Source organism: Maniola jurtina, chromosome 25, assembly GCF_905333055.1.
Source record: "Maniola jurtina chromosome 25, ilManJurt1.1, whole genome shotgun sequence".
NCBI classification, from domain to species: Eukaryota; Metazoa; Arthropoda; class Insecta; order Lepidoptera; family Nymphalidae; genus Maniola; species Maniola jurtina.
This window is the reverse complement of record NC_060053.1, coordinates 3,373,325-3,388,106: the sequence shown is the minus strand read 5'-3', so window position 1 is coordinate 3,388,106 and position 14,782 is coordinate 3,373,325. Positions and strand designations below refer to the sequence as shown.

General features: G+C 39.4%; 1 protein-coding gene across 41 annotated transcripts in view; it reads left to right on the top strand.

Moving 5' to 3' along the window:
* The window catches only part of LOC123878005 (ryanodine receptor), a 141,244-nt gene that overhangs the window by 56,413 nt on the left and 70,049 nt on the right, over positions 1-14,782 (top strand). For 40 of the 41 annotated variants that reach the window (XM_045924982.1, XM_045924988.1, XM_045924983.1 and 37 more), the window contains 23 exons: positions 210-350; positions 938-1,075; positions 2,054-2,206; positions 3,042-3,157; positions 3,777-3,951; positions 4,540-4,643; positions 5,329-5,462; positions 5,936-6,025; positions 6,492-6,616; positions 7,280-7,462; positions 7,596-7,643; positions 7,990-8,107; positions 8,452-8,666; positions 9,191-9,338; positions 9,780-9,968; positions 10,360-10,491; positions 11,067-11,196; positions 11,616-11,764; positions 11,912-12,060; positions 12,405-12,567; positions 13,299-13,491; positions 14,025-14,105; positions 14,449-14,569. In XM_045924982.1, the coding sequence (XP_045780938.1) occupies positions 210-350; positions 938-1,075; positions 2,054-2,206; positions 3,042-3,157; positions 3,777-3,951; positions 4,540-4,643; positions 5,329-5,462; positions 5,936-6,025; positions 6,492-6,616; positions 7,280-7,462; positions 7,596-7,643; positions 7,990-8,107; positions 8,452-8,666; positions 9,191-9,338; positions 9,780-9,968; positions 10,360-10,491; positions 11,067-11,196; positions 11,616-11,764; positions 11,912-12,060; positions 12,405-12,567; positions 13,299-13,491; positions 14,025-14,105; positions 14,449-14,569 (3,195 nt within the window). The remainder of the gene's footprint in view (positions 1-209; positions 351-937; positions 1,076-2,053; positions 2,207-3,041; positions 3,158-3,776; positions 3,952-4,539; positions 4,644-5,328; positions 5,463-5,935; positions 6,026-6,491; positions 6,617-7,279; positions 7,463-7,595; positions 7,644-7,989; positions 8,108-8,451; positions 8,667-9,190; positions 9,339-9,779; positions 9,969-10,359; positions 10,492-11,066; positions 11,197-11,615; positions 11,765-11,911; positions 12,061-12,404; positions 12,568-13,298; positions 13,492-14,024; positions 14,106-14,448; positions 14,570-14,782) is intronic. The other variant, XM_045924994.1, reaches the window with a different exon arrangement.

The following is a 14,782-nucleotide window of genomic DNA, read 5'->3' as shown; positions in this document are numbered from 1 at the left end:
TCTGGTCTGGTGGGAGGTTTCGGCCGTGGCTAGTTACCACCCTACCGGCAAAAGCCGTGCTGCCAAGTGATTTAGCGTTCCGGTACGATGCCGATGTCGTCTAGAAACCAAAGGCGTATGGGTTTAATAAAAAGTGTCGTACCTCTTCCAGGTTAGCCCACTTTCATCTAAACTTGTATCTGAATTTTAAAAAAAACTTGTTTTTCCAGAGCTGCGCATGCTCTTTGTCAGCACGTGGATCAAAAGCAGCTGCTCTACGCCATCCAGTCCCAGTACATGTCCGGTCCACTCCGACAGGGATTCTACGATTTGCTCATAGCTTTGCATCTGGAGTCACATGCCACTACTATGTAAGTGAGCTCACTATACTCTATCCACGGAAAGAATTTAATATAGGACTCTCTCTGTTACGTAATCCCATACAAATGACAGAGACACAAATACAAGGAACCAAAAGCTTAATTTGCTATCCACTAAACCAGACAAATCTGTATGCTATGTACTAACTCCCACTGCTAAACATGCAGGAAAAGTCAGTCACCAAGCAAGCAATAGGTACACACCCCCACCACCCAGATTCCAAAACCACTCGACGCACTTTTCGCCCCAACACCGGAGCATCCTTAGGAGATGTAGACCTTACATTGCCCCATTGCAAGGACAAAAATCTCAGAGGGTGTTAACTGTTTAAGGAAGGAATGCATTACAGCTACAATTCGTGTGACGTCACAGGCAGAATTCACAATGGCGGCTATATAGCTTCGTGCATTTTGAATATTTGTAGAATAGATAAAAAAGTGAAACCCTTATACTCGTACATATAATTTTATAAACTGAATTTAACATTTTTTGATTGCTTATTGCTAGGGCTATACATTTTTAGATTTTTTTCGCGCTTGGTCTAAAATACTTTAACTAAAGTTTATCTCCTATGCAGGGAGGCGTGTAAAAATGAGTTCGTGATACCGCTGGGGCCGGAACTGAAGTCGCTTTACGAGGAACCGGAAATGAGGCACAGCCTCCGCTCGCTGCAGACTGAGAGCGTGCGCCCGCAGATGAAGATGACTGACATAGCGTGAGTACACGTACAGAATAGAGAAATTGAGTAATTTTTATTGATTTTTTTTCATTGAAAATGAGTAAAACACATAAGAAAGAGATTGACAGATTTATACACGGTGAAATTTTAGTGGTTTTAGAGCCGGGGCTGCGGTCGAATCTCTTTTTGCCCCCCCGCACTGTTTATCCATACTTAATATTATAAATGCGAAAGTGTGTCTGTCTGCTACCTTTTCACGGCCCAACAGTTTAACCGATTCTGACAAAATTTGGTACAGGGTTAGCTTATATCCCGGGGACGGGCATAGGCTACTTTTTATCCCGGAAAATCAAAGAGTTCCCACGGGATCTATAAAAATCTAAATCCACGCGGACGAAGTCGCGGGCATCCTCTAGTTTTTCATAAAATCTGGTAGCACAGACGTCAAAAAAATGTGTTTAGTTAAAAATGATTCAACTTTAAGTGAATCACCTATTCATTTCGACCACTTATATCGATCCTAGTCTTAAAATAAAATTAAAATTAACCCAGAAATTATTGTTTGGAAAAATTCGCAAACCAGTAGGTAGTAACTAGTACTTCGCCGCGTTGCTCTGTCTCAGAACAGCGCTGTTATCACGTGGCGCTCCGCCACTACTAATGTTTCTCACAGATTCGAGTTTGTAGTTACCATGACTTTTTTTAACCAAATGAAAAAGGCGTCTATTTTTCCCAAACAAACAAGTGGTGGTAGAAGGTGGCGGGGAGCGGGTGGATGAGGAAGGCGGAGAACCGTGTTTGGTGGCGCGCTCTTGGAAAGGCCTTAGATGTCCAGCTGTAGACGCATACAGGCTGATGGATGGATGGATGGAAACAAGTGGTGAAAGAGATTCACTTAAAAATAGTTCACCGTGTATATCCAAAATGGTGTTTTACCTATCGCCTGTGCGTCGCCAATCAGTTGATAACGTAGTTTTCATAATTTCAATTGAACAATATTATATCAATCCACAGGGAAAGCATAACGGAAATCAGCAATCTCTACTCCCCGTACTTCCCACTAGAAGTGGTGCGAGAGTTCGTCATGCAAGCGCTGGCTGAAGCCGTGGAAACTAACCAGGTGCATAACCGGGATCCTGTTGGAGGGAGCAACGAGAACTTGTTTCTGTGAGTATTATACAGGGTTTAATTAGGACACTAGCAAAAACGAAAACAGATAATAGTACTGATGATTACTTATCTTATAAGATACCACAATTTCAAGTAGCCTCAATAGCTTAACGGTTGTAGGAGTGGACTGAATTCCGAAAGGTCGACGGCTCAAACCCCAGCCGTTACACTATTGTCGTACCCACTCCTAACACAAGCTTTACGCTTAGTTGGAGGGGATAGGGGAATATTAGTCATGATTAAAAAATGGCTAATATTCTTTTTTTTTTAATTAATTTAATTTACCCTTAATTTAATTTAAGTACTTATTAGTCATCTGTGGTTAACATAGTAGCACGTAAGTTTTATTTCATTATTTTACTATATTATTTGTAATCTCTGCGTGCTACTGTTTGTTAATCCAAATAAATAAAATAAAATTTAAAAAAAAACCCCGAAAACAATACAAAAACCCCTGTATTTTTTAAAAGATCGCAATTTATTACAAATAAGATACCTGACTAACGCTAGAGGTCAACGCACGGTGCGTAGAGATGCTACGGGAGCAATGCCCCGCCTACGATGTGGCATTGACCCCGTGGCATCAACCTACGCAATGTTTCAGGTCCATTGCGGGTTTGAAAAATACTAAATCATTAAATCATAAGGCGAATGGTAGTATTGTTTTGGATCCCTAGAATCGGCGCAATGGTCTTAAGTATTGTCTTAAGTAAAGCATTAATATAGGGCATCAGTTTATTAAGGTTTCTGCATTGGATTCCGAAGCCAATTTCTTTGTTTGCGATTTTTAAAGCCCTAAAAGCATAAGTATCAACTGTAATTTCTCTTTCAGGCCATTAATCAAACTCGTAGACCGTCTGCTGTTAGTGGGTATGATGAGAGATGAAGACGTGGAAAAACTGCTTATCATGATCAACCCTGAGACTTGGGACCCTACTTTTGATAAAGGTATTTTAAGCTTAATCAAAAATCCATTTTGATATATTTTCCATCCATTTAGATCCATGTAAGAAAGGAATGAATTCGTTCACAGTTTAAACTAAAAAATCTATGTAATTTGAGGCACTTTTCGGATGTTTTCGTTGAAGAAATCGTGTCTAAAATTCTTTACATGTTTCTATTTATTGGTTTTTTTTTGCGTGAATATGTATCTGCCGATATATAACCTTGAAACACATTTCTGATTTAGTAAAAAATGGGTGTATTACAATACCAGAGCTTTTGGCAATAGGGAAAGGTACAAAGGTGTTTTCAGCTTTTTAGTTTAATGTTGCTGCTGTAAAACCAAGACTGTGTCTTTACAGGCTTGCGATTGACGATAATTATGCTTAAAAAAGCAATGGCGAGGTATAGATGAGAGCGCGCTGGCCTAGGAAATACCTATTCACTCTTGCCTTGAAGGTAGTTTATCCTTGGTAGGAAACACGGATGCTTGAAGGATGTTCCAGACCTTAGCGGTATTAGAAACATTGGGAAAAAAAAGCTTGATGCGGGTAGGTTAGACACATAAGGATTCTAAGGCTTTCGAAAGGGACTTTACTTTGGATAATGATAATAATACTTTTAGAGGGTAAAGATGAGCACAGGAAAGGTTTGCTGCACATGAAGATGGCGGAGGGCGCGAAGTTGCAGATGTGCTACCTGCTGCAGCATCTCAACGATATGCAGCTGCGTCACCGAGTGGAGTTCATTATCGCCTTCGCGCACGACTTTGTCGGCGACCTGCAGTCTGATCAGCTGAGGTTAGTGTGGTGTCTCTTCGTACAGACACGGCAGTTGTGCTACCTTTTTCTTCGTGAGGAAAATCCAATGAGCACAGGAAAGGTTTGCTGCACATGAAGATGGCGGAGGGCGCGAAGTTGCAGATGTGCTACCTGCTGCAGCATCTCAACGATATGCAGCTGCGACACCGAGTGGAGTTCATTATCGCCTGATCGTCTGATCAGCTGAGGTTAGTGTGGTGTCTCTTCATACAGACACGGCAGATGTGCTACCTTTTTTTTTCGTGAGGAAAATACGTCATGGATACGATCAGCTACGGGAGAGCACAGTGGTTATGTCGGACTTCTACCGACTAAAAACCTCACGAAGTTCCATCCGACCTCTGATGACGGAGCACAAGGGACCGACAACACTTAAGTTACTCCGCCAGCGGGTGTCCGTCTCTGCAGGCTGCATGATTTATGATGGCAGTAGATTTAGCTGCATCTCAACGACATGCAGCTAAATCTATTGCCATCCTTTTCTTCAGGGAGCATTATGAAAGGGGTAACAATAATTTAGACCTGCCATTTTAGATTTATTTGGAGAGATTTTCTTTTTGTTTGCAGACGTTATACAGAAATCAAGCAATCTGATCTGCCCAGTGCTGTCGCCGCCAAGAAAACTAAAGAATTCCGTTGTCCACCACGAGAGCAAATGAACGCCATACTGAGTACGTATCATGAATACTGAATGTAACGATGATTATGATGATTATAATCCTAGATAGCTCAGGGAATCTAAAGGGGAAATAGATGGTGCACATAGTTAAGACGAGACAACATCAAAAGAGTCGCATAGAGCTCCTCTTATCCATCCAGTAGGATACTTTGCGGATACTATCTATCAGAAAATATCTTAACATAACTTGCTCCATAGCTCACTGAGCGATTTTAAAGATGCCAGCCGTCAGTATTAATAAAAAACTTAATTTACTGAATTCAGCTAAGGGAACTTTATTCGGCAACAGTCAGTCTACCAATTTTATAAGTCGCATTGACAAAATTCATTTGCCCAGAAAAGCGCAACCTAACGTCAACTAAAACCGAATTTATATCAATGAAATATAGACCTTATTGCATGACATTAAGATTTAAACACAAGAACAATAGAGACTCGTGCTATCTCGCTCATAATACGCGCGTATGGCGTCTAGGCAACAATCAATAGCGAACGGACGCGCGCTATGATTGGCTGAAATATTTTCACGCCATTAAAAAATAAGGTTTCTGCGCAGGTACATCGACGTAGCTTACAAAAGTGGTGATACTGTAGTAATTTTTTATTTTCAACAGAATCAATGTTGAAAATCAATCATATTCTATAGAAACCTTTAGTCAGTCGTCTCTTCTATCCAGGTTTCAAACATCTGGAAGATGATGACCCGGAGAACTGCCCGTGCGGCGAGGACCTGATCACACGCATGAACGAGTTCCACGAGAGCCTGATGATTCATGTCTCGCTAAATGCTTTGCAAGAACCTGACGGAGATGTAAGCTTTTGGCTCATATTAAAGAGAAATCTATAGATACTAATATTATAATATAAAGGAGCAATAATAGGTTAACACGTCCACCTCCCATTCCGGAGGTCGGATGTTCGATTCCGGGTACGCACCTCTAACTTTTCGGAGTTATTTGCTTCTTAAGCAATTTAATACCACTTGCTTTAACGGTGAAGGGAAACATCGTGAAGAAACCCGCATGCATGACAGTTCTCCATAATGTTCTCAAAGGTGTGTGAAGTCTGCCAATTCGCACTGGGCCAACATGGCAGATTATGGCCTGAATCCTTCTCACTCTGAAAGAAGACCCGTGCTCAGTAGTGGGTTGGTGATTGATAATCATGATGATGATTCTAAATGCTAATGATTATAGAGTCAAAAGTGTAGCTCTGTCTGTCTGTCTGCTGGCTAGTAAGAAAAACAATGTTTAACATTTTAATATTGTTTTGTGTGATTTTTAGGAGTCTTCAGAGCCAGAAACAAAAACTGGTGCTTTTGGAAAACTTTACAATATTATAAACACAGTCAAGGAGCTAGAAGAGGAAGCGAAGGTAAATATTAAAATGAACGGTGAAATTTTAGAGGTTTTAGAGCTTTGGGTAAGTTTTGAAGCTGAAGTGGCAATGGGTAGGGCACATATTTCGAAAAACCGATGTTGGGGTTCAAGGTGCTAGAATGGTGACCTTGCACCGGAAAGCGCAGCGTGGCGTGTGGAAGTCCCTACAGGAGACCTATGTCTATCGCTTGACAATGATGATGATGATCATGATGATGATAAATGAATGAATGAAGTATTCTTTGTGGTACACCATTGTACAAAAGAAACACAAAATTAACATAAAATAGCCTTTAATTTATCAATTATTATAATATTATAATAGCAATTACCTTTAATTTATCGCTTTCAAGCAATCTTTACCAGGCAATCAGGTTGAGGAGGTGAAAAAGGGCTTAGGGTGTGCGTAATTTCTCATACATAAGTCATATAAGTTGTAAGATAAACTGAATACATTTTAGGCCATTGAAGAACCAGTGAAGAAATCGCCAGAGGAAAAGTTCCGAAAGGTGCTGATCCAAACCATCGTGACTTGGGCTGAGGAGTCGCAGATCGAAACTCCGAAACTAGTTAGAGAGATGTTCAGGTAAGCTTCTATGTAACTGAGCCATGATTATTTTAATTGGCCACTTATTTTATTTAAATCTTTGCAGAGTTAGGCACTCAATTAAAACGAGGACATTAATTGATATTGTAGATAGCGGGTGCATACCATGATTAATTTGGTTGGTGACCACGACTCATGCAACTGAGTCGAAAGATCGGGAGTTAAAAACACCAAATTATTCGTGGTATGTACCCGTTATCTACAATATAAAATGTCCTTTAACCACGAAATAAGCTTGAAATCAATAGTTTAAAACAAGAACTATCTAATGGTTTTTGGCAATTTATAAGATCTGGGTTGACGTGATTTTGTACATAAGATATCGTCCATAACATTTATAAGAAAGAAATCGTAAAATAAAATTAAAGAAGAACAACACTGATATTTTGGACATCTTACAAACTATAATACTTAGAACTATAACAATTAGAACGCTATCAAAAAGCTTGTAGTTTTAGTGATTTATTATTTTTCAAACCCGCAATGTATAGCGTGGTAAACTCGGGGTCAATGCCCCGCCTACGATGCGGCATTGACCCCGCGGCGCCCAACTACGCAACGTTTGTTGACCTTAAACATCCGTATATTATATTTATTTTACAAGACTGACAGTTTTTTTTATAACCTTTATTTTTATTCAAGTCTGCTCGTGCGCCAATATGATGCAGTGGGTGAACTGATTCGAGCTCTCGAAAAGACATACGTCATCAACGCGAAGACCAAACAAGATGTAGCTGAAATGTGGGTTGGCCTGAGCCAAATCAGAGCTTTACTGCCCGTACAGATGAGCCAAGAAGAAGAGGAACTCATGAGGAAGAGACTATGGTGAGATATTCTTCTTTTTACTAACATTTAAAAAAACTGCTCTTTGGCTCGTTGGAATGGTTTATATCTGGGTTCAACGATTAGCTTTAACGAATAGGTATTATTGAAATAAATTATGTTTTTTGCATTGCAGGAAACTTGTCAACAACCATACTTTCTTCCAGCATCCTGATTTGATTAGGTAAGATCTGTTGTGTAATTATTTATAATTATGTTTATTGTTTAGTGTATTAATAATTATGTTATACTTGAAGGTAGGTCATTGGTAAAATAAATTAGTTATGAGTTAACCTGCCTTGTTTTACTACATGGTGGCAGCGGTGGGATACGAACCCACGTCTCCGAAGAGACTGTTGCCTCAAACTAATCTCGTTTCTATACTCGCATGTTCTGGATTTCAATAATTCCCCTTGAACTTTTTATTACGTTAAGCCGATATTAGCTGTAACTTTAACTTCAGATGTGCACAAAATCCTATCGTATTATCAAACGTTGTCAAAGATTTACTAGCAAGTTTTTCTGTGTAGAGTTCTGCGCGTACATGAAAATGTAATGGCAGTTATGATGAACACGTTGGGAAGACGTGCGCAGGCGCAGTCTGACGCGCCCACCGCTGCGCAGCCCACGCCCGAGGATAAGGAAAAGGTAAAATGACACTACAATATGGTGTGGTCTTATTAGTGGGACGTTCCGGGTTCGATTCCCGGCAGAGTTTGAAATTTTATAAATTCTATATATCTCCTCTGGTCTGGAGGAAGGCTTCGGCTGTAGCTACTTACCACCCTAATTTCAAAGCCGTGGCACCAAGCAATTTAGCGTTCCGGTACGATGCCGTGTAGAAATCAAAGGGTTTAATTAAAAAAAAACCCGTAAACCCGTTTCCATCTTAGACTGCATCATCACTTACCACCAGGTGAGATTGCAGTCAAGGGCTAACTTGTACCTGAATAGAAATTAAAAAATTACTGAAATCTGTACGTTCTTTACAGGACACCTCCCACGAGATGGTGGTAGCGTGTTGCCGCTTCCTCTGCTACTTCTGTCGCACAGGCAGACAGAATCAGAAGGCCATGTTTGACCACTTCGACTTCTTGCTGGAGAACTCTAACATTTTACTGTCAAGGCCGTCTTTGAGGGGGTCTACTCCTTTGGACGTCGCTTATTCCAGTTTGATGGAAAACACTGAACTGGCTTTAGCTTTGAGGTTAGTTTTTCTGATTACTTCCTGATAAGTATAGCTATTAGTAGAAGACAACCGCTACGAAAGGATTTTTGAAAATTCAACCCTTAAGTATGTTCATGGGAACCAGACCTCATCATTGCTTTTTTAAGCATGATTGTCATCAATATCAAGCAAAATAAAGGTACGACTAGATCTCATGAACTTTTTGACCTGGTTCCTCCTTCACCTTTCCTGCTTTAGTACAGCCAAGGGCTGCATCCGTATACAGTCATTTCACGGACTCGTACGAAGCGATTTGCCTCCTCGTTTCTAATTCGAACTGCTAACATATGGAACGCCCTTCCGACATCAACTATGCCCTCCACTTTTAATGGGAGTACCTTTAAATCAAGAGCGAACAGGCATCTTCTAGGCAAGCGCGTTCCATCTTAGGCTGCATCATCACTTGCCAGCAGGTCTGATTGCAGCCAAGCGTTAGTCTATAAATTTCAAAAAATAGTTGTAGGCACGGACGTTTAAAATTTTGTGATTTCTTACATTTTCAGAGAGCATTATCTAGAAAAGATTGCAGTATACCTATCACGTTGTGGTCTGCAAAGTAACTCTGAGCTTATTGAGAAGGGCTATCCCGACCTTGGCTGGGATCCAGTGGAAGGCGAGCGATATCTTGACTTCCTACGATTTTGTGTGTGGGTGCGTATTTTTTATTTTTCCTCACTTCTTCTTCTTTTCTTCTTCATCACAGTTTTCTCATTTGCAAGGTACCTCAAAAACATAATACATTGTGAAGACTACTAGTTTTTTTTTTAAATAGTACCTACTAAAATTTTTTCTTTTTACTTTTATAGATTTTGTGTGTGAAAGTGTGTCTGTCTGTCTGCTATCTTTTCACGGCCCAACAGTTTAACTGATTTTAATGAAATTATGTAGGTACCTACAGAGTTAGCTTACATCCCGTGGAAGAACATAGGCAACTTTTCATCCCAGAAAATCAAAGAGTTCCCACGGTATTTTTAAAAACCTAAATCCACGCGGACAAAGTCACGGGAATCATCTAGTAAAAAATAAAAATGAAAAGCTGTCTTTCTTTAGAAGTAATCTAGATTCAACTTCTTACTTCTGGTCTGTTTCTAGGTAAACGGTGAAAGTGTGGAAGAAAACGCCAATCTAGTAATCCGTCTCCTGATTAGGAGACCGGAGTGCTTGGGTCCAGCGCTGCGCGGTGAAGGTGAAGGGTTGCTGAAGGCTATTGTAGATGCTAATAAGATGAGCGAGAGGATCGCTGATAGACGTAAGCTGAGGGACGAGGACGGCGATATAAATGTAAGTTTACTTATAATATTTTTTAGGGTTCCGTACCTCAAAAGGAAAAACGGAACCGCTATAGGATCACTTTGTTGTCTGTCCGTCTGTGGTGTCTGTCAAGAAAACCTATAGGGCACTACCCGTTGACCTAGAATATTGAAAGGCAGTTAGGCAGGTCTTATAGCACAAATAAATAAAAAATCCGAAAACCACGAATTCGTGGTTGCAACACAAAAAAAAAATTAAAATGTATTCACGAAAAATTTATTTACTAAATCACATATAGATGACACTGTTGTCATTAACTTGCAATATTACACATAAAAATGTTAAAATATTTTGTACGATGTTACGGAACCCTTCGTGTGCAAGTCCGACTCACAATTGACAGGTTTTTTTTTTGTTACAGTTCAGCCACCCACTTCCCCAGTCAGATGATGACGAAGACTATATTGATACGGGTGCCGCAATACTCAACTTTTACTGCACTCTGGTTGACTTGTTAGGCCGGTGTGCACCTGACGCTGCTGTTATTGCTCTGGTAAGGAAGTCAAAGTCAATGTCAAAATCATTGATTTCTCATAAGCGTACCTATTAGAAAAGGTGACCGACTGAATGAGTAATCTATCAACGCACAGTTCAAACTACGGGACGGATCTGAATTAAATTCGGCATGCAGATAGCTAATTATAATGCAGACATCCGCTAAGAAAAGATTTTTGAAAATTCAACCCCCAAAGGGTAAAATATGGGGTAGAAATTTGTGTAGTACACACGAATGACGTCGCGGGCATAAGCTAGTGTTTAATAAAGTTTTGGATCTTAACAAAACTTAAGGCTACTAATTTATTAAGCGTCTTTTTCACTAATTTTCCTACGAGGTATTTTTCTATAGCTAAGCATTTTTAGTATTCAACAGCAATAATACGGCTGAGATCAATAAAACGCACTTTGTCTTAGCTCAGGCTTAAGTTTCAGTCGAAACAAAATTTTATGCCAGTGACGCTGTAACATTTTAACAGCGTCTTAAGTTTGAGCAAAGTCAAATTGCGCTTTGTAGATCTTAACCTTCATATTGTTTGATAAGTAAAAATATCTGTTTTATCGTTTATATAGGGAAAAAACGAATCTCTACGAGCAAGAGCCATTCTTCGATCACTGGTTCCACTTGAAGATCTACAAGGCGTTCTCAGTCTACGATTCACTTTAAATAACCCGGCAGCTGGCGAAGAGAGGCCCAAATCTGGTAACTACAGTTAATCCACAATCTTTTACCAGTATAGCGACAATTTATATTATATTAGCCAAACTAAGATCTTTCTTCATTGACAACTATGCCTGAGAAACGATGCGATGAGATCTAGGTTGGTGTGCGCTTGCCTAGAAGATGCCTATTCACTCTTGCTTTGAAGGTATTCAAGTTATACTTGGCAGGAAACACGGACGCAAGAAGGGCATCCCACTCCTTAGCGGCTCATATCAGAAAAGTTGAGCAGAAATGCGTTGGGGCCAAATTAAAAATGTTTGCGTCAAAACTAGAGGATGCCAGACAGATAGACACACAGACAGACAGAAAGACACACTTTCGCATTTATAATATTAGGTAGTATGGATTTAACCACTTGTAAATTGTAATTCAGTGTACTTATCTAATTTTTTTTTTAGATATGCCATCTGGCCTAATCCCTGGACACAAGCAAAGTGTTGGATTATTCTTGGAACGTGTCTACGGTATCGAGACGCAAGAGCTATTCTACAGACTTCTCGAGGAAGCTTTCTTACCAGATCTTAGAGCGGCCACAATGTTGGATAGGGTAACTAATTTTGTCATTTTTATCATCATCATTTAATCAGAAAATTAAAAAAATATATTAAAAACTTTTTTAAATTTATTTTATCATATTATAATATGCTGTCAATTTAAAGTAAAGTATAGCATCTTTGTTATTTTGTTTATACAGAACGATGGCTGTGAATCAGATATGGCTCTATCGATGAACCGGTACATAGGCAACTCAATCTTACCACTTCTTATCAAGCACGCCAACTTCTACAATGAGGCAGAGAATTATGCTAGCCTGTTGGATGCTACACTACATACTGTTTATAGGTGAGAAAATTGTCTAAAATTAATAAACTTTAAGTAATTGAAAGAGGGGAAAATATAAAAGACATCAACCTGTTTAAATTGCTTGGTATAAGGCCGTCAATTCATCAATGTAGATTTCTAATGTTCTGTTACATATGTGAGTTATGTCATCACTCTCTACTACATTTCAATTGTTTAATGTTTTAGGCTTCCGTAGTAAAACAAGGATCTCTTATAGTTCCATGCAGTCCATCTTTCTGTCTAACTCTGTGTCATACTATTTTAAAAATAAAGTATAATAAGACACGCACTTTAATAGTTTGTTTTACCTTGGTTTAAAATAACGAGTATAATTTCTTTATTAGATTGTCCAAAAATCGTATGCTGACGAAAGGCCAACGTGAAGCCGTATCGGACTTCCTCGTAGCTCTGACTGCGGCCATGCAACCTTCCATGCTGCTTAAATTACTTCGCAAACTCACCGTTGATGTCTCCCGCCTGTCTGAATATACCACTGTTGCACTGCGGGTACGTTTACGCTAGGTTGAAATCTATAGAGAGCACTTTGAGTTTGTAAAGACTTAAGTTTCAGTTAAAACGAGACAGATTTATGCCAGCGGTATAACGCTGTCTCGTTCTAAGTCTGAGCAAAGTCAAAGTGCGCTTAGATCTCAGCCTTTACACTTTTCCCTCAATAGAATAGAATATATTTTTATTCAAATAAACTTTTACAAGTGCTTTTGAATCGTCAAAATAATTTACCACTGGTTTGAAATGCTGTTCCTATCGAGAAGAGCCAGCAAGAAACTCGGCGGTTGCTCTTTTAAAATGTTAACTTTTTAGCCAGTTATTTCGACCAGCTTGGCTTGCTCCGTGATAGGTCCATATAACATTGGTTGGTCCGACCTAAGGGCAGAAGCACTATGATCGACCGACGCGGAGGGTGTGAATGCACGAAATCTTATAGCGCGCATGCTGTCGAGCGAAGACGCCTGGCAACGAAATAGCCTAATGCTGAGGGCTATCATGATACGAAGGGAAGAGAAAGAAAAAGAAGAAAAGAAGAAGATAGAGATTTAGAAGGTCAACATGAAGTAATGACACGCAGTTCCGTGCTCACCTTGTGCGTCATGGGAAGGTTATTTTAGTCCGTGCGAGTCGGACACACCCTGCCAGCAGACAGAAGTCCGTAGGATTTTTTCCACCCCCAAAACAAAATAAAAGGTCCATTATAACTTAATTTTTAATTTGATCGACAGTTGCTAACACTCCACTACGAGCGTTGCGCTAAATACTACGGCAGTACGGGCGGTCAAGGCATATACGGCGCATCATCTGATGAAGAGAAGCGGCTGACAATGATGCTGTTTTCTAACATCTTCGACTCCTTGAGCAAGATGGATTACGAGCCTGAGCTGTTTGGGAAAGCCCTGCCCTGTCTTATTGCCATTGGTAAGTTTAAAATCCATGTTTTTGAACGAGAAGGTTGATTGAAAAATAGGTGAAAAATTATATTATATAGGACCTTTGAGGCGTGATTATTGGATGATGCTTAATCTATGCTATAGCACAGTTTCTGAGAAGTTATTACAAAGGATACCTATAGAATCACTACTAAACTAAGAAGCTGCTTTTTATAGTCTTCTTATTTAATACCTGATGCCCGCGATTTCGTTCCCGTGGATATAGGTTATAAATCCCGTAGGAAAACTTTAGTTTTCCGGGATAAAAGTAGCCTATGTGTAATATGTCCAGGGTCCAATCTATTGCCATTAAAAATTTCAGCCAAATCCGTCCAGTGAAAATTGCTTGAAAGAGTAACAAACATACACACAAACTATCGCCTTTATAATATTAAGTGTGATTATGTCTGTATTTCTTGTCTTTGTATTCTAATATAGGCACACGATTTAGGTGACTTATAAGTTATAACAGTAATTGTTAAATGATGATTTTTATGGTACAAATTATAACTTTTCTTTTAGGTTGCGCTTTACCACCAGACTATTCGCTGTCCAAGAACTACGACGATGAATTCTATGGAAAAGAAAATACGCAGGCAACGGGTGAGACGATTAATTTTTAGCCAATTCCATCCAATATGCAAAAACAAACACAAGCACAAAAATCCCAAACCACTCGACGCACGTTTCACACCGACACTGGAGCATCTTCAGGAGATGTAGACCTTACAATGCACTCGTATATAATTATTAGTAGTTAATTACCTTTACTTTAAACAACTTGAGGTCTTTTGACTTTAATGCTCAAGTATCAGAAGTGCCGGGATAACCTGACCCGTAGGTATAACTGGTAATGTGTGGGCACAGCTTTCCAAAAAAAAAAAAAAAGGTTTTTTCTTTCTTTTCTTTCTTTAAAAGGCGTATAGTATACCTATTGATTTTTCAGGTGCTGATAACCCACAGTACGACCCTCAACCCATCAACACATCATCAGTGGCTCTCAACAATGACCTCAACACCATTGTGCAGAAATTCTCCGAGCATTACCATGATGCTTGGGCATCTAGGTAAGATTAGTCCAATAAAAAATATGGTTGGAAATCACAAGGTTTCCTTACACTCTAGCCACGTTGAAGATTTTAATTTTTCTCACATTATAAGGCTTCTGGAAGAAATTTAGAATGGTTTCTGGCATTGTGTTTAAATAATTTATTCTCAAAAGAAACAAACTTCACTTAATGAGAACAAACGTAACAAACTTAAGCTAGTTTTAAGTTTGG